At 41.6% G+C, this 19560-nt stretch overlaps 1 protein-coding gene across 2 annotated transcripts in view; it reads right to left on the minus strand.

The window, feature by feature from the left end:
• Window positions 1-19242, minus strand: part of MYB (MYB proto-oncogene, transcription factor) — a 34348-nt gene extending 15106 nt beyond the window's left edge. Inside the window, exons 1-13 of one of the 2 annotated variants that reach the window (XM_040449114.1) lie at window positions 19122-19242; window positions 14319-14436; window positions 12471-12542; window positions 10929-11021; window positions 10457-10677; window positions 8498-8732; window positions 7160-7240; window positions 6589-6693; window positions 4800-5054; window positions 3510-3872; window positions 1841-1983; window positions 741-855; window positions 523-648 (exon numbers count right to left, since the gene is read on the minus strand). In XM_040449114.1, the coding sequence (XP_040305048.1) occupies window positions 523-648; window positions 741-855; window positions 1841-1983; window positions 3510-3872; window positions 4800-5054; window positions 6589-6693; window positions 7160-7240; window positions 8498-8732; window positions 10457-10677; window positions 10929-11021; window positions 12471-12542; window positions 14319-14436; window positions 19122-19144 (1950 nt within the window). In that variant the 5' untranslated portion in view covers window positions 19145-19242. The remainder of the gene's footprint in view (window positions 1-522; window positions 649-740; window positions 856-1840; window positions 1984-3509; window positions 3873-4799; window positions 5055-6588; window positions 6694-7159; window positions 7241-8497; window positions 8733-10456; window positions 10678-10928; window positions 11022-12470; window positions 12543-14318; window positions 14437-19121) is intronic. The other variant, XM_040449115.1, reaches the window with a different exon arrangement.
• Between the last annotated feature and the right edge of the window lie 318 nt (window positions 19243-19560).

A 19560-nucleotide genomic window follows, 5' to 3' on the forward strand; every position in this document is an offset into this window, starting at 1 on the left:
CAGTCTCTTAAATATTAATCCTAATATGAAAATAAATTCAAGAGGCACGGTATCTACCTGCTGGAAATGCTTCTTGCCACCAAGCTAAGACTTGGATCCCTGCAAGTTACAGCGTTTTTCTTTTATGCTGGAAGTTAGATACTATTGTTTTAATATAAATTTCAATTCTCCATGACATCTGAAAATTAAAAGTCGGTGTATTATTTATCTATCCATCTGTGTATCAGTGATAAAACAGTACAGTAAAAAGCTGCTTCCCTCTCTCTCCTTTATCCTCTCTAACATGTTTTCTGCTCACACATGAAGTAGATAGAAGTGGCTTGGCTTCCCAAATGAAAGGTTACGTGCCCACAGTCTAGCAGTACCTCTTAACCGCATCTTGCAGGTAAACCTTGTATGAAAAGCAGTGCTGCTACCCAGTACTGATGCCAGACGTATAAAGGAACGTTCCGTGCCCACAAGGAACAGAGGGAGCAGGATTCACATCTTGTTCCTTCTTGATCCCAAGGATCTCATGTTTACCTCTTGTTTGATCTTCTTCAGTAAAGGTGGCCCATTTTCTTGAAACTCAGCAACAATTCCAGATTCATCAGATTCCTGCTTGATCACATCCTGTAGGTCTTCTACTAGATGAGATGGTGTCTGAGGCTGCAAGGAAGAGCGGGTATGTTTGCATCAGAGGCAAATTTCTGTCTGTAATTAATACACCAGCTAACCTCAAGAACTTGGCTAAAACTTACTAGCATCTTCAGAGGACCATATTTAATTTCTTGAGCTGCAAGTGCATGTTTGAACGGTGTAGGAGTTCTTGGAGAGCTTTCTAGGATTGACCTTTTGATAGCTGGAGTTCTAAAACTTTAAAGGGAAAACAAGGGTTGGTTCAATATGAAAGAACATAAGCCCTTTTACATCATTCTACCTATTGAATATAATATTTTTATACTGAATAAGCCCTATAATTGATATGCAATTGGATATGTGAATTAATCGTATGTGTACTGTTAACAAAAAGATAGCATATACATCACATATTTCCAAATATTTAAAAGTATTATATTCCCAAGACTAAGAGCATTAAAATATTCTTCATCTTTCTTTAGTGGTTCTGAAGATACACAGAGCGCCTCTAGGTCTTTCTAATGGCCATAAACATGGTAAAGGTTTGATGTCATTTACAAATAAATTTTATCTATTCATTAAAACAGGCTCATCACAGAAGACATAGAAAACCACCTTTTAAAATGTACTTATTGTAACAGGAAATAGTAAGACTGAATTTTTTTATTGATGTTCTCTGTCATTTCTTTGAATTGGTTAAGCCCTTTATTGAATATGTGGGAGGCATCACTCCTTGGCTTCTGATCATATAATATCCCTGGGGATTTTAGAAGCAGTCCTACCGACAGATAAATTTCAAAAAGGAAACATAAGATTAAAAAAATATGAACTAAGTACAGAACCATACCACTGTTATTCTGAATTTTGTAATCAGAGAGCAAAGGAGGTTGAAAATCTTGTCTTCGGTGAAGAAAGAAAAGCCTTACTGAGCAAACAGCAAAACTGAACAGAAAAATTATAAGGGCTACCTCTGTATGTATAGAACATTTTGAAGTGAGCTACAAAAAGTAATCTAGTTTATCCTCTGACTCGCCACCTCTAGGTAGTTGTAACATGTGCAAGACAGATATATTCAATGTGGGAATATACATGATTATGTACATTACAGGTAGATCAGTAAAATTATGTACATGCAAATGGATCAGACATTGGGGACTGTATTCCATTAATTAAATATAGGTAAATAAGGGGAAATAATTTTATTCTTGAACCAAGGACTTACATAGTATTTTCCTTTTGAGTTTTCACAGTCTGGTCTCTATGAAATGGTGTTGTAACAGTCAATTTGTGACCATTGAGAGGGGTAGAAGTTAAAGAAGGCATTTCCAAGTCTAAGTTTTCATGGTTACCAGAAGTGTTTAAGAACTAAATATGGGAAGAAAGGGAAAAAAAATTACTTAGATTAAACAGTGATTCTTCATTCAGCCCAACTTAAAAACCACACCATGAAAACTAGCAAGTATGTTTTACTGACCCACTATGTAAAATAATAAAGATGTTAACAAGCACATAGCATTGGACAGGGTACTGTTTTATTTCATTTGAGCACCCGAGGTTCAGAATGAAATTTCCAAGAAATAAAATCTAGGGTCATTGCTGAAAAACTTGCAAAATCCTAAGAAAAAATTTTCAGTAAGTGCCACTTGCCATTAAAGAGAATGAGATGCACTCTTTATTAAGATTGTAAGCATTAAGGTGATTTTTTGGAAAGTAATTCTTGTTTTTCTTTCATGCTATTTTTTCTCTTTAATGATCCATGAATTATGATAGAAGATTTGCATTATGTGGAAAATTCTTGGATAGTAAGCTGTGTTTCTCAGAACACCATCATTCTGGGAAAATAGCAGGTGTTCCTCAAAAAGTTCCAAGATACAATAGATTTGGGATACATACATATATCATAATCTCCTCCTGAAATTCATAATGCACACCAATTCATTAAAAATTCTGAGAGGTCCTGTAGTAAAGAGACCAATTTTAACTCTGACTTAGTGTTTCCCAAACTTCTATATTTCAATTTTTTCTGGACCATCTATTAAAGTCTTGTAGAACTAATACTCTTCAGAACACAATTTGGAAGATACAAGCAAAAAGCAAGATAATTATTTTGGTGGGTGCTTCATTTGTTCATATTTAGAGCTCTCCTTAAAATAAATTCAACAGACATAACTGGAAAAATGTTTGAAAGTGCAAATTAACCATTAACTTCAATTATTCTCATAATTAAGGAATACAAGTCTCTGATAAGAATTATAATTTCCATGCCTTAAAAAAAATTCTATGAAAGGATATTTATGGCAAATACTGGGTTGATAACATATTATGGCACAACTCAAAAAGCCAGCGTTGAGAAATTAAAATTAAAACGGAAGTTGCTTTCCTTAAGCATTTGTTCCTTATGCTTTTCCAAAACTTTTCCACATAAGGATGGATTGGAACCTTTAAAGTTTCGGGTTGCGACTCAAACAAATGCTCTCCAAATATAGTTTGGTTCCCTCCTCCCCTGGGTCAGTGAATCACAAAGGAATAGGTGAACAAATAGGAAGAAAATCTACTAAAGTTTTTAAGGAGAGGGAAGGGAGGGGAGAAAAGGAAGGGACCGAAATGTTAAACTCTAGGGCTGAATGAAATAAAAACACGTCCCATGCAGCTAACCATGTTTCAAACCACCAAAAGAAAGAGCGAGAATTATGACAAAATGATCAGTCAGACTACAGACAGCTCAAACTTTGGGAAGCAGTATGACTTAGCAACAGCTAGATTCAACGATGGAACGAGATCAGTGAGGGCAACAGTAATTAGTCATTTGTTCCAAAGGATTAGTTTCTAGATTATGAAGGCTTGAGTATCTGTTGAAAATTAGTAATAGCTGTGTAGAAATCATGCTCTACCTGTGAAGGGGAGAAGGGTAGGCTTTTGACAGGGGAACGCTTGGGAGTTGAGCTGCTGACGCCAGCAAATAGGAAGGAGCTAGAGCCTCCAGTGGCTAAGGGGCTTGCCTGGCCGCGCTTTTTTCGAAGGATGACCAGTGGAACTGTGCCGTGCCTCGAAGGAGGTAAGGGCTTGAGCGGGTCAAGTGAACCCTCACTCAACTTGAGAGCGTTCACCCTTGTGCTAGGCTCTCCTGCAGGTCTATTCAGACTGCCCTCTCTTTGCTGAAGCTTTAGGGCTCTGCCTGCATGATGTTGGCTAGGTGAAAACTCTGCTTCTTCAAAGAATTCAAAACTGCTGAGATCACACCATGCTGAAGAATCCTGAAACAATGTGGGAGGCACAGAACTCTGAGATGGTGTGTGCATGATATGTGCCATCACCTGAAACACAGCACTGAGAAAGAACATCGAATGCAGAGAAAACACCTGGCCCTCTTGAGAAATAGCGTCAGGATTAACAACCGTTCCAGCACACCGCACGGCAGGTCTACCATGCGGCCTCCAGGCTGGTCCTACGTGTGTGCTGCGGGGACCTCCAGGTATTCTCTCATTTGCATGCAATCCGAAGCAAAGAGAAAACCTCTTCTAGATGGCACATTTTGGCAACGTTCATCCCGTTTGATGGACATGCAGGTAAGTGCTTTTTAACCAACTGGGCAACAAAGGAAATGAACTGAACATTTGCTTTTTAGGTGCCAACCTCACGTTTGTTCACCTTTGTGAACCAGTTGGGGCTGGTAATCAATCATCAATGTTTTGTGAAGAGAGCCATGTACCAGCAATGAACTCGCTACCACTCACTCTCTCTCTTCCTCTCTCTCTCTGCCCCTCCCCTGCTCTCTCTCTCTCTCTCTCTCTCAAAATAAACAAATCAACTTCAAAAAATTAGAAAACAAAACTTAAAAACAAAAGCAAAGCACAATTCTAAAGAAACGCAAAAAAGTAACAAAGTAAATACGTTAAAAATAACTCAAACAGTACTCCATAACCCGAGATCTACTTATAGGTCATCAACTTTACTATTTTAAAAAGTATGCATTTTGAAGGAAATGCGTGAAAAGCCACCTTTTATCTGCATAGCCTATGAAATCAGATCTTTGAAAAACCAGACACAAAGGCTAAAATCATACTTTTACATTCATACATGCTAATAACATGTTATTTGCCATAGAAAATGGTAATAATTTGAGAACTGGGTTTCCTAATTCACCATCAAAAACATTCACTTGCCTTAACAATTCTACTTACAGAATCTATAAATTGAAGTGTTTCTGCAAATTCTAAGAGGTTCTTAACATTATCCAGAATGGTGCCTTGGTGGACGATCATGCACCTTGCTGGAGAGGCACTTTCTTCAGGTAGGGAGCCAGGATCCACAGGCAGAGAGGGAGTGGAGTGGTGTTCTTCCAAACAGGAAACAGGTGCACTGTCTCCATGAGGTCTGGTGTGGTCAGCGATGGTGGTGCTGTGCCACCCGGGGTAGCTGCATGTGTGGTTCTGCGTCTAAGGAGGGGGGGGGGTGGTATAAAGAAAGAGTAGGGAGAAGAAAGGGAGAAGGAACTTAGCAATGAAGTTGCACAAGGTATCAGATGCTGTTGGAGGAAAGATAAAAGTAGTTGCATCATCCAAAACTTGCGCCTATGAAACAGTCGTCAAGATGTTTCCTTTTATCGATGCAAGACCCTGCTTTTTAATAGTGGCATAGTCTGTCACCTATATGAACACCCTCACTGTCATCATTTTGCTAAAACTGCCAACAGAGAGACTGTGTCCTCAAGTGCCACTCTCCCATGGTCCATCTTAAAAGTCTACTTTAACATCATCTCCAAAAGGACCACGCATGGTTGCTGTGAACTAAGAATTGTCCTGTTCTCATTCTAACCTACAAAAAGGTCAGAGGACTCGAGAGTTAGAGTTGCTTTTCTCTGCATATGTTCTCATTGCTTCTATCCCTTTTTAATGTTACGGATTGCACTGATGCAGTGAAGGGCTGTCACATCAACGTGGTTAGGAAAGCAGAAGGGCAAATTAACAGAAGTCTCCTTTCGGCATGACCATGCAACAAGAGAAATTGCAAAACACGAACTAGAGTCAAAAAGTGGTCGAACTAACATAGGCACAGAATCATCTTATGATTTAACCCCAAAGACATGTATTCCTAAGAATACCCACTGGGTATCACATCTCTTTTATTCTCTTTGTTGCTGAACTAAATCTGTCACAAAGTACACGCTGATTTCTCAGTTTGCGGCCAATCACCAAAAAGATGTCAAAATTCAGTAATGGTCCACACGGCTTTCATGCATGCAAACAGAAGAGAGCAGCCGTGTTATTGACAGAGAGAGGATGTGTATCTTTTTCACAGGTATATACTGAACATGCTTCAAATCATATGGGAAATTAGAGAGTATGAAAATGTAGGCTAAGAAAAATAATAAAAGAAAAAAATCAAATGAGTAGGTATCATTCAGGTACATAACTTTGTAAATAAAAGCAGATTTTCATTCATTTATATCTGTTAGTCGGTCTTTGAATTAGTAACAGTCCTGGAAAAACAGGAAGATTGATGGTGACAATCACAAGTGGATATTGTGTTTCTATTGCCACTCAATTAAAAGGGCTACTTTTAATTTAGTCAACACACATGGTGATACCGACTGCATTTTATTACAAGCAACTTCTGTTCAAACAGTGTTAATGAATGGGCATCTAGGCAGCTCAGTGGGTTAAGCCTCTGACTTCAGCTCAGGTCATGATCTAGTGGTTCGTGAGTTCCAGCCCCATGTTGGGTTCTGTGTTGACAACTCAGAACCTGGAGCCTGCTTCAGGTTCTGTGTCTCTTTCTTTCTCCCTGCCCCTCCTCCACTCACTCTCTGTCTCTCTCTCAAAAATAAATAAACATTAACAATTTTTTTTGAAACACTATTAATGGATGTACAGTCTTGATTAGTGCAACACTCAGAAGAGAAGGGAAAAGAGACAGGAGGGCACTGGGGTGAAGTTCTCCCCACATTCAAGCACCTGGTTGCATTCTTACCGGTAGCGCCTGCTGTCCTTTGAGCTCATTCTCAGTCGACATTAGGAGCAATTCTAATTCCTTTATTCGCTTTTCTTTCTCAGGGTCTTCATCATTATAGTGTCTCTGAAATTAAAAGTAAAGGAAGAAAAACAGAGAAGGGCCTGATTGAAGCTACTGCAGATACAACGGCTGTGGCCCGCAGTCATGAGGGGCCATACAGCCCAATGAGCCTCAGCGTGAGACTGGCACCAACGAAATGTGGCACAAAGCTCTGTGAGTGTCATTCCACACCTAAGGGAGGGATGTGAAATCTGAGGCTCAAGTGGGTGCTGACTGATGAGCTGGTTCAACTTATGACATCAGAGAATCAATCAGAGAATTCCTGAGCAGGTTTAACTCTAGAAGCGAAGATTGGTAGCTTGCTGGCCAGAACTCTACCCACCCCTCTGCTACTCCCTTTTTTTTTTTTTTTACATCAGTCAGTCAAGCGAAAATAAGTATTTACATGAAAGAAATAAAGCATGTCTTGAAAAAGTTGCTTTGAACAGCCAAAGGGTTTCTTTACGAAATGGTCTTCACATGATCTTACCTGAATGGCTGCAGCAGCTGGCTGAGGGACGTTGACTATATTTACATGTAACGCTACAGGATATGGGACATGACTGGAGACCTAGATCAAAAAGGCAGACGAACAAAGGCCGAGTCATTCATGGTCACATACGCTCTAGGGGAATTGGCTTCCTCTAGGATTGAGAAAAAAAATACTAATAAAATTCACACATGCACAGAGGAAAAAAGAAACACAACAAAAAACCCTCTAGTTTGAAATTTTAGCCGGGCCTTTAAAAATAGCCAAATAAATAGCTTAAGCAACGTAAAGAGATTTGGAGTGCTCGTTGATCTTGACAAAAAGTATCCCTTAATTAGAGAATAACACAATGAAAAATATAACCTAAAATATATTCATGAATGTATGAAAGAAGCTGTAATGGGAAAAACTGATGATTTAGTTGTTTATAATAGAAATATTTTTCTTGGAATAACTATTAGTTATAGTAAAGAGCACAGAACTGCCTATGATGGTTCACTCATCTGAGACTTTTCTGGAAAGTCTGTAGTCAAATGAATGATAGAACAGACAGAGAAGAATAAAAACTATTCAGGAATATGATTTGAATATAACTTGCACACGGGCTCCATGTTCTTGGCTAAGTTTCACCATCTATTACCGTTAGTTGTAAGATTCAAGTTCACTGATTTTATTCTTTATGCTTCGTATTTTTCTTTCCCCACCCATTCTGGACATTTCTTTCCCTAAATATAAATGTCTGGCAATCAGGAAGGCATCACACTGATCCAAAGAAGGACAAAAGAAGACATCAGAGAGTGGTGTCACAGAACTGCACCTGACTCGGAGTGAGAAGGTAAACACACGTGGAAGGAGCAAATTAAGACTTTTCTGCTAGATAGATCACTACCAGAATCAAACTTTACAGAATCAAATTGCTGCATTTCAGTGTCAAAGGATCTCTGCTTTAAATTTAATATGACATTCACTTTTCATTTTGGAAGAGAAAAACAAAAGCCCACAAATGCATCTTCATGACCCCATTCTTCTCCGGCAGGAACTTGTTAAGTGGATTTACATTCAAAAGCTAATCTGATCTGAAGCACTTCAGTTGGAATCCAAAAGCCTGGACTGCAGTCTGCCCTACGAGCTGTGCACCTCTGCAGATTACTTAACATCCTGGCTTCCCAGCATACACCAGGGGTAACGATACCTCCCCCTATCTACCTCGAGGCTCTGAAGCGGGGTGATCACCTTTGTGGAAGGTCTTTGAAAAGTCAGCGTCTGCGAGGTATTACTGTTACCTGGGGCTAACATAACCATCTCTTTCAGTAAACTAAATTCTCAGAAATGGCTTACGTTTTGCGCTTCAGAAATGTGGTAATAGGAATAATCATTGTTAACTGAAGTCTGGCCAGCTGGAGGGAGATGAGCTGAAGGTGGGGCATGAGCAAAACCCATCAAATGACTGTTCTTCTGAAAACTTGTGGCCACTGTTGGCGGGCTGGCTTTAGAAGACTCTTGCAGATAACCTTCCTGCTCGACCTTCCGACGCATTGTAGAATTCCAGTGGTTCTTGATAGCATTATCAGTTCTGCACAGAAATATATCATGTAAGAATTTTACAAAAAAACATTTTAATTCAGATTAGAGTTAATTGACAGAAAACTGTTTCCCACAGAGACCTCTTCTTTGGGTCTTTTGTTTTTTGTGTTTTCTTTTAAATTGTTTTAGTCTTCCCGACCTCTGAAAGTCATGCTGCCTCTATTATCTAACTGAAAATCCATAGATTTTCCTTCATTACACAAGATGGAATAAATGTGGCTTTCGAGAAATCTTTAAATTTTGTAACTGTTTTGTTTCCTTGATAAAAGAGAATTTTCGATACAAACCCTTCCTGTTTATTCTGAGTGTTCACGGTACAAGACTCTAATACAACTTAAAGATCCAACTATTCTGGAAAATTACCGGCTTAGTAGGGCCTACACACCCCAACAGGCACACAGTAAAGTTTGGTGAATGATAATGATGTTGCCACTGCCTCACTGTCCACTCTTTGTCTCGAATAGCACTAGCCAGAAATTTTGAGTAAAAAAAAAAAAAAAAAAAAAGGGAAAAAGAAAAAAAGAAACTCCCACCTTTTGACGGCCATCTCAAATTGTTCTATAACCAGAGGTGACAATGGAAAATGGGATCCAGAAGGGGAAAGATGCTACGTCCCCATATCAGTTCAAACTGAAAAGCATTTTCACTAAAGTCTTACAGTTCTCAGGAAAAGTTTCTCAATTCAAAAAAAAAAAACACAAAACGTTTTAGGCCTCCCTTTTACTATTTTGATGGGGGTGGGGGCATGTATGCTAAAGAAAGAGGAAGTTCAGTTGCCCCTTAAATTTTTACAAGAATCAACAGCATATTCTCAGGCCAGATGGGAGAAAAGACCTTCTTTCCTCAATATCTTGGATCCTGTAAGCTGATAGGGAACCATGAGGGAGGCGGTGCTCTGGACCATCACCCAAGAATGCTACATAAACCATCAGAGCCATGGCCTTCTTTGAAGGTCCCTTTCTCCAATTCTGCTGCGTAAGAATATAATTTATTAAATATTTTCTTACATTGTTTATATAAGATTTATAATGAAGAGTATCTTCCAAATTAAAGAAAATGTGTCATAAACTGTTCAAGTGGGGAGAGTGCGACAAAAATGAGCTTCTAGAGATATCCTTCACGATGAGGTCATTTTTTGTGCCTTGTTCATTAAAAGAAAGCATAACACTGACATTATTTAAAAACCTGGAAGCAGTAGGATAATTCTAGAAATACTCTTATTTCTTTCTTTAAAAGAAAAAAACTAAACCAAGTGGTATAATGAAATGAATGCTGGTATCAGGAAAATGATAGCTGAGATCCTTCTGGTCACTTAACCAGCTGTATGAACTCAGACCAGAGACAAAATGTCTACCCTCAGTTTGCTTCTCTGTGTTTAGAGTTCTATAGTTTACAAAGTGCTTTGACAATCATTTTATTCGATACAAACATTGGCCCTGTGAAGTAGGCTATTATTTATTTTGCAAATGGGGCAACTGAAGCTGAGGAGAGTTCAATGACTCGGCCCAAAGTTCACTGTTGGATGGATTCTGGAAGTCCCCAACCAGATAAACTCTAAGAGCTCCTCCAGTTTTAAAACCTATGGATCTGGCATATCTAATGAAACACTTACAATCATGGGAATGTAATTCACTCGCTATACATTTAAAACAAAATGTTCAATACCCACTCCCTCATTCTTCCCAATCAATATATTTTTTGACATATTATTACCGTCCAGGCAGTAGCTTTGCGATTTCTGCCCATCTGTTCCCCAGTCTCTTGTGTGCCTGGTAAATAATTCTGTCTTCCTCTTCTGTCCAGGAGGTTTTCTTAACTTCTGGATTCAAATGGTTATGCCACCTCTCCCTACATTGTTTTCCAATTCTCCCTTTTAAGTGCTTGGCAATAACAGACCAACGTTTCGGACCGTATTTCTGTACAAGCTCTATCACCTTCAGATAAACACACAAAAATAACCTATGTTTTAATGTTATGTAATGACTCAGTGTAATCATTCTTCAGTGTTACAAGATCTTTAGAAAGGGTCTAAAACTCTGCTTTCATTCATTGGAAATACGGGAATAGAGTCCTCTGCTTCCTGTTTGTACACTTTACCTGTTTCTTCAAGTTGGGAAACATTTAATTAAGATGTCTGGGGAATATTCTTAACTGTGATTCGCACACCAATGAGGAAAGAACTTACTCTCTGATCTTCTTCTTTGGTCCAAGGCCCCTTGATGAGCTCAGGGTTTAGTACTTTCTGCCATCGGTGCTGGCACTGCACATCTGTTCGATTCTAGACAAATAATAAAGTATGCACTGTCATATAGATATGATGCGATAAACACATGAAGACTTGGTTATTATACGAATCATACACAGACGATATACAGGAAACACGTTCAGGAACAGTTTAGGGCATGTTTGGAGAGCCTACCTATCCCTCATGGCTTACAGCTAACAAACATACAAAGAATATATCAAAATTGGATCTAAAATTAGAAGCTCTACCTGTTAAGTGAAATAATCCTGCCATGCGAACTGAAGGACCATCATATTGTACACATGGCTGTCGATTTACCTCAACCTTAACTTCACATGTGGAAGTGCCTCTATGAACTAAGACTTGCTAGCGATTCCACATGAAGGTTGGGCTTCCATGGAAACCTACTCTAAATGATTAAAGTTTGCCTCCCATTCAACCTAAGAGATGCACTTCAGTTTAGGGCCTCAAGTATTAATACTGCAGAACAAAAATCAATAAAGATAGGATGAGAGAGTATAATCTTATAAGAGAGTATAATCTTATAAGAAACAAAAAAGATATGTAACTAACTAATAGAAGGCAGAATTTGATTCATATGCAAGAAGAAACCAAAGCAAAATTATATTGGGCTGAGAGCAGAAGCTTTTCCTCAGGAGCAGAAATTATGTTTCCTTAGGAGGTGTCTGCAAAAGCTCTTGATAGGGACTTTGAAGGATGGATGGAACATTCTAGGAGGTGGCATCACCAAGGACAAAAGCCCAAAGGAGGTAAAGCAGAAATTAATTCAACCAAACCTGCTGACAGAGAGGAAGTAGGAAAGTGAACCGGAGCTGTATGCTGGAGCCGTGTGGAAGGGTCCCTATGTGCCAGGTCTAGGCAGTGTACTTAATTTGTGAGACTATATATGTTACTGCTGTTGATTTTGAAAGGATACAGCTGCATCTTAGGAGGCTCCATCTGCCAACAGTGGTTGGGGTGGATGATAAAAGTGGAAAGCTACAAATAGAAAAGCCAGTTAGGAAGCCACCATAATTGTCCAGAGAAGAGGGAAGGGGGCAATTCTGTAGAGCAACAAGGAGAATGGAGACAAGGGACTGACTGACAAAGGAATTTCAGATTCCTCAGTCACTGCTTAGACGTAGGGGATGGGAAGTGGAATAAATCAAAATGGAGTCCAAAATTTTCAGCCAGGGTACCAAAAGTATGGCTACTGAAATAAACAGGAAATTCAAAAAAGCTAACTTGGAAATACCATGAGTTCAGTCATCCTAATGTACACAAGTCATCAAAATGCTAAATTATATCACCCAAATAAATAAAAAGATTAAAATATAAACCATAAGTCATGGTTGAGGCAGTTCTCCCCCTGATTCTTGTATATGAGCAAATGTGTAATGTCTTAATACCCTCTCTCCGAATACCTTATTTAAATCACGGGGAGAAGATTTCCTTTCATAGAAGAAAAAATTACGAACTCACCGGGAGATAATTGGCAATAACTTTCCAGTCATCCGTTCCATTCTGTTCCACCAGCTTCTTCAGTTTTTCATCCTAAGACATTTAAAGTTAATCCTAGGATATCATTCATTTACTGTATAACTTTGCTCTAATTAGAGTAAAAGGGAACCAATCCAATAATCCAATCCAGGAAAAAAAAAAAAAAAACAACTCAAAAATATCCAAATACAACAGATATTAATCTAATATACTGGTTTAGAGCATAGATTTATTTAGAGTCAAACAGACCAAAGTTTAAAACTTGACTTTAAGCTACTGACTAGTTACGTACACTTGGGGATATCATTTGACTTTTTTTGGGCCTCAATACTGTCGTCTATGCAGTAGCAATGCTGATGTCGAGGTAGTTATTTGGGGATTACGTGAAGTAGCTACGTGAAACATTTAGTACCATGCCTGGCTCACTGAATGTCTAGTATATGATAACTGTTCAAAGTTTTACTTGATAGGAAAAAGTTATGAACCCAAATGTTAGAGTCAATAGATATTCAACTATGGCAACAAATAGGATCTTGAGTAAGAACCAGTTCAATTTCTATTTTAACATCTCCTTAGTTCAACCTCTTTCACGCAAACAACAGAAGATCACTTTTTAATTACATTTGAAGGTATTTATAATGTAAGAAAGTAATTGCATTTTTGTATCAACATAGTCATAATTTAAATGAGGCCAAACTTATTAGAACACAGAAGACACCACACGTCAGGGAGAAATCTTTCAGTTCACAAGTGTCTTCCTAAGCATGTTCCTTCAAGTAAAAAAGAACCCCCACCTTTCTGCAAAGGTAACTTTCACACACACTGTGAGTCCCGAGAAGGACACAGACACAGGGATTAGGAAACCAGTGTTAACAACAGAACTTCTATAGCTCTCAGGATCATCTGAGAGCACAACCTCCATAGGTAAACTATGCATTTCCTAGGGACCTCCCTAGCAGTCCTGCCAGAGCCTCTCAACTGGGGCTCTGGTGAGTGAAGTGGGGTGGAATGAAACTGAAGAAGAATCAATACCATTTAATCTAACATAAAATCCTCTGCAATCAGTCGCAAAAGTTTTTGAAAACTTTAAAGAAAAAGTAACTTTCCCCATACATTAATAATTTTGCTCCTTAAGTATTTTCCCATTTCTACAAAGATCAAGCTTTTGATAAGCTAGCGGAAAGAGAAAGGTGGAAAGAAGACACATCTCCATCCATCATTGCACACTGTTAGAACAGACATTCATGTGTACTCCATTATGACAAGATAGGAGTATTATGTTTCATACTTTTGTTTTTGGACATAGCAATTCATTCACTTGTACAGAGAATACTTACTACCATCCCACTTTGTATCAAGCAATTCTGGGCTCAGGGAACACGGAAACGAACAGACGTTTAGCCCTGCCCTCGGTAGGTTTGTAGTCAGCCTACTGGGGGAGGCACACGTTACAGCAGCAGTGAGGACGAATGTGTAGCCAATGCCTGGCGGATGCCTCTAACCTGCCTGGGGAAGCCAGGGATGGCCTCACTGAAGAGGTGATGTCTTCACAGATGATGAAGAAGGAGTAAGGAGTTGTGCAGAAGGGCAAGAGCAGAAAAGGTAGAGAGAAACACAGATGAAACACACACTGAGGACGGGAAATTCAAAGAACTACAAAGAGTTTGGAAGAGGATTGTATGGCGCACGCGTGGGGGGAGTGCTGCGAGTTCAGCATGGTGCATAGGCTCATGCTAATGAGTTTGAGCACCTGTAGTTTAGCTGTAACATTTTCTTCATAAATTGACACACTCTAGGTTTATCCCATGTTTTGATAACATGATTATTTACCTCTTCCCTGGTCCACCTAGTTTTCCCCAAGTGACGCTTTCCAGACTTGGGAAGCAGTCCATCATAGTCATGATCACACATCTCAATGTCTTCGTCATCCTCGTCACTGCTGTATATGCTGCAGAAATAAGAAATGGGCAGACGGGGACTGAAACCAGAAGACTTAAAACTATTGGATTACAAACCTTACACGAAAACTCAATCTTTTCAAAGGTTACAAGATAAAAGTTTGAAAACTCGCACAACAAGATTGCTTTCTTCATTCTGTTGCTCTAGTATTGTAAACTGGTTCTGCTGTTATTGGTATCCACAGATACGGCAAAGGACCTGGAACTTTCTTATTGCTCTGCATGTTTAAACCTGCTGTGACTGTCAGCCCAGTGACAAGTTACACATTTGGCAACCTTCCAACCAATGGAGGTTTAAGTTTAAAACTTAATGTTAAGGACAATCAAAGAAACAAGAGCCTATGTCCTTCACATAAGTACACACTCAAAATCTTTGGCATGCACCACATCACTTAAATAATATTTCTCCAATAAAATAAACAACTCAATCATGCTACTCCAGTGGTACTGGTGTTTTATTGGGAGAAAAAAAAATTCAAGAAGTAATACACCCAACAATACAATTATAGTCATCCCTTAAAGATTAGAAGATTAAGAGAATGTAAGAGGAAAGGATGTAAAAAACCTGAGGAAGGATAAGGCCATCAAGTGATCAGACGGTTTCATAAAATTAAAATATCCATTAAAATATTAAAATATCCAAAAAGCATTAAAATATCCAACAGCCCCAAACTCCAGCACAGTTGATCCAACCTGTGGCCGTGATTACCATACTGTTTCCTAAGTAACTAAATGAATAATTAGGCCACTTGGTAGTCAGACTCTTACTGACTTTTTTGTTTTGTTTTGTTTTTTTCTATTTCTGACTGAACGGTATTTGAAACCTCTTAAGATGTACCTGATTCAAAACTGAGGGATTCCCCCAGATGGCTTTAAAAAGAATGCATTAGTGTTTTGAAGAGCACTTTTCTTTTACCTAGTAGACAAAATTATGAATTTTGATGACTTTTGAAATAATTCTACACTTCAGGTTTATTAATCATATACTAAATAGATGGCAGTAATGTTACAGCCAGTAAAAGTTAGTTTACTTTTACCTATAATTTTACTTATACAATGTATGACATGCCATCTTAAATTGTATCTTACTCAAGAAATTAATGTAATACAAACATATCCCAAATATCTTAAATTATACTATACTAGAAACTTCAGTAAAATTTTCCATTGTAATATTGAGAAATCCACCAAACTGAGAACAATAAAAATGCTGATATAAAGTAGCATCATGATGCAAATTATTATTTTTAAAAAGGAAATTTATATTTATATCAGGTTTTGTCTTCGCAAACCAACTTACAAGTATAGATATAATACAAGTGCACGATATATACACAATATGTATAATTCATACATATAGAATACAGGTATATAATATATACAAATATATATACCCTTACAAGTCCTTACAAGTCAAGCAAAATATATATACCCTTACAAGGGTATATATACCCAAATATATACCCAAATATATATACCCTTATATATATATATATATATATATATATATACCCAAATATATATACCCTTATATACCCAAATATATATACCCTTACAAGACCTTACAAGTCAAGCAAAAGTGCTTTCCAAAAATCCTGAATGTGAGGTTCTCATAATTTAAAACTATCATTTTGAGAAACAATCTGAAAGTCTAGGATGCATGGTGACAAGTAGGCTGTGATCCAAACTCCAAATGCCACTACAAAAGAGAGCTGTGTTTATAATCTATAGTCAATTTTTATTTAGTGTCTATTCTTTTAAACAAGAGTCTACTCCTGTTCCCCACTGTCAACAAGAGGCTCTAAACAGTCTCTGATTAATAAATGCAATAGTGTCCCTTTAAAAAATCCCACCAGCAGAAGATGAAAAAAAAAATATTTTCCCAGAGCTGTAGGTCAGCATCTTTCAAAAGGGTCATAGGGAACTCCTTGAAAAGCCCCCAAATGAGGTGGCCCCCTTATAAAATATCAGGAATACCAGGAAAACCAGGGTAGTCTGAACAAGGAGTCACAGATTCCATCTACTTTAAAGTGTTAGGTTTGGTTAAATCTGGAGATCACATTTTCAGAGGTGAGAACTACATTTTCCAAACTAGTAATTGGGCATCTTTCTCTTGGAAACAGCTCACCTCTCGGGAACAAGCAACAAATACCGCCGCCCATAGGGGGCAGCCAATGTCAGGTGAGAGCGGGTAGGCATCAAAAAGGACCAGGGGTCTGGAGGCAACGGTGCCAGTCCCAGTTCTGCCTCCACCTCCCTGCATGACTCGGACAAATCACTTCCTCTCTCTCAGGACCTCAGTTCCTCGCCTATACCTAAGGACTTGGATTCTATTAGGAAGGTACTTTCCAGTGCTAATAAATGATGATTTCAGATATTCCCTGCTTCTTACAAATTCAGCACAGAGGCAGAGATGTGCAAAACCGAAGTCCTGGGGGGAAATGTGGTGTGGAACTTCCGTAGGTCCTGAAGAGGCCACAAGGGCAGCAGGGAGAACCCAGGGCGGCCCACAGTCCGCTCCTGGGTCCATCAGCAGGTTGGGAACCCCGGCTGGCTTTTAAGCTCTGCATGCGATGTCCTTGCTCTAAATTGTCCTGGTAGGCTAAGTAGCACGGTTAATTTCTACTAAGGACTTGAAATAACTTTTCCTTTATCTGCTCAGACCCAACAGTCAGAGGACTTTCAAAGGCTGATTTCAGGCTTGATGCACTTGACTCCCCACCTGCTAGACCTGGTGTGGTTACAAGAGTACAACTATGAATATTACATTCTGTCAAGGAAACAAACCGTGCAAAGAAACGAAAAAGAAAAGAGGTGTTGGGGGTTGGGAAGAGGGAGGGGAGTGGGAGGAAGTGCCTTGTGGCCGCTACTGTGATTCTAGAAAAGGGGTTCAGACTCATTTCGCTGACCTGGTTAATAATCCCTGCCGAGTTGACGCTCGCCCTGCAAGAAACGGCTTCGAGCCCGCAGCCGGGTTTCTCTTCCCCCTCAGGCAGGTTCAAGGCTCCCGCCCCTCCAGGCCGCCACCCTTCTCCGCTACCTGGGAGCTGCAAGGAACCTGCGCGGCCCCGCCCCACCCGCCCAGCCGAGATCGCGGGGCGCGGAGCCTCCACCGCGCCTCCTCCCAACACCCCTTCCCAGCTTCCTTCTTCTCCTACTCCTAGTTTCTGCTCTCAGAAAGAAAAAAAGAAAAGAAAAAATATAGGTGCCTTGGCTGTTCTGCTGTTAAGTCCCAAAGGCGAAGGTGAAACCACTTCAAGGGCAGCACCCCCGCCCCGCGTGGCGGGGCCTTAGGCGAGGCGTAGGGAGCCCAGGGGCCCTCCAGGTGGCCTCCCATTTTCTCCCGCGCCCAGCCATGCCTAGGCGCTGCTTCCCGCCTGGCCAGACTCGACCCGAGGGTGCTGGGGCAGGGCCCACACCCACGCTGTTTGCAACTTCCCAGCGCTGCGCGGGGACGAGCGACAGCCGGTTCAAAAACAAATAAGTACCAGAAAAACAAACAACCCGAAGGAAAATGGGTTGGATTTGCTTTGCCCCCAGGGGCTAACACCAAGAAGCTGAGAGCGAGGGTCGGCCCATCACCCCTCTTCTGCCCCGGAGACCTAAGACGGCGGGAGCAGGGCGTGGGGAGGCGCGGCAACCTCAGCGCCGTCCACGTGTGCGCGCCGCGCCCGGACCTCTAGCCCCAGCGAAGAGGCCGCGGGGATTGCGTCCCGGTTGCGCGGCAGCGGCCTTGGGTGCTGCCCGCCTCCGTCCTTCCCCGTTGAGTGGCAACCGCGACGGCCGTTGAGCTTGTCCGCGCACCAGGCGGCTCGCAGGGAGCTCCGGCGCGTCCAGTCCCCCTAGAGACCAGGGGAAGCGGGAGTGCCGGCGACTGACAGTTCGGACGAGTATTTCCCTCCTCCTCCTCCTCCTCCTCCTCCTCCTCTCCCTCTTCCCCTCCGCGCGGCCGCACTGTTAGCGGACTTCACCCATCGTCCCGGCGAGCCTCCCCAAGTGCGGGAACATGTGCGGCGCGGACGCGTGTGCGTGTAAAGTGTTTGCATATGAAGAAGTAAAAGCCTGCCAGAGTACAATGATCAGAGCCTTCAAAACCTTGGCTTAAAGCAGTTTGCAAATGTAGCGACCCTTTTCCTCCCCAAAATCTTTCCAGCCGCCTGTCAGCTGCCGCTCTGCTTCGCCTCCATAAAGAATGAATGAAATTTAAAGGAACTACCTGCAGCTACTAAACAATCCGGCATCTTCCCTATATCTGCCATATGCTCTGCACTTCCAAGTCCAAACATAACGCAGTGCATCAAGCAATTACGCAGCGACTCCGTTGCCGACGCCCGCGGCATCAAGCCAGGGACCTAGTGGGCTCCCCGGGGTTGGGTGGACACCGCTCTGCCCCAGGCTGGAACGTGCTGCTTTTTTGCCCCCTAGAGAGAAATGGGTCCCCGTGCAACTTGCAAAATGAGCCTCAGGGCATGCTTCCTGACGCCCTGACATACTTCCCGAATAGGTTCTCCCATTCATCAGTTGCACGAGCGGCTTCTGCCGAGGCAGAGGTTCTAGGTCCTCGCAGGATCTGACAGCCCCGCAGGAGATCCGGGAACTCATTCCCACCTGCTCTCCGAGCACCCGGTGCGCCGCGCGCCCCCGCCCGCGGCCGCCCGCCCGGGCTCCCCGTTACCTGTGTCGGGGTCTCCGGGCCATGGCGCGGCGGGCGCGGGGCGCAGCTGGGAGCCGCGGGAACCGCACGGGGCTGCCGCCTCCCGCTGCCCGCCGCCTGCCTGCGTCCCTCCCCGGCTGCGCAGCGGCGTTCCGCACCGCCGGGGCGAAGTTTCTCAGGAGAGAGAGGAGGAGGAGGAGGAGGTCGCGGAGGAGGAGGAGGAGAAGGAGGAGGAGGAAACAGGTTGATATTAAAATGTAAACTCTGTAAACAGAGATGCCATCAAACAAAGAGCTTTGGACACTCCCCCTCCCGCCAAATCTGGCGCCCCTGCAGTGCGCACGCGCCCTGCCCGCCGCCTCCGCGGTCGCCTTGGCTGCCGCCCGCTGGGCTGCTGGGCCGGCGGGGCTGCCGCTTCCCCTCGGCTCTCGCGCCGTCGCGCTGTGCCTGGCGCGCCGCG

This window comes from Herpailurus yagouaroundi, unplaced genomic scaffold, assembly GCF_014898765.1.
Source record: "Herpailurus yagouaroundi ecotype Mexico unplaced genomic scaffold, PumYag 198, whole genome shotgun sequence".
In the NCBI taxonomy this organism is placed as follows: domain Eukaryota; kingdom Metazoa; phylum Chordata; class Mammalia; order Carnivora; family Felidae; genus Herpailurus; species Herpailurus yagouaroundi.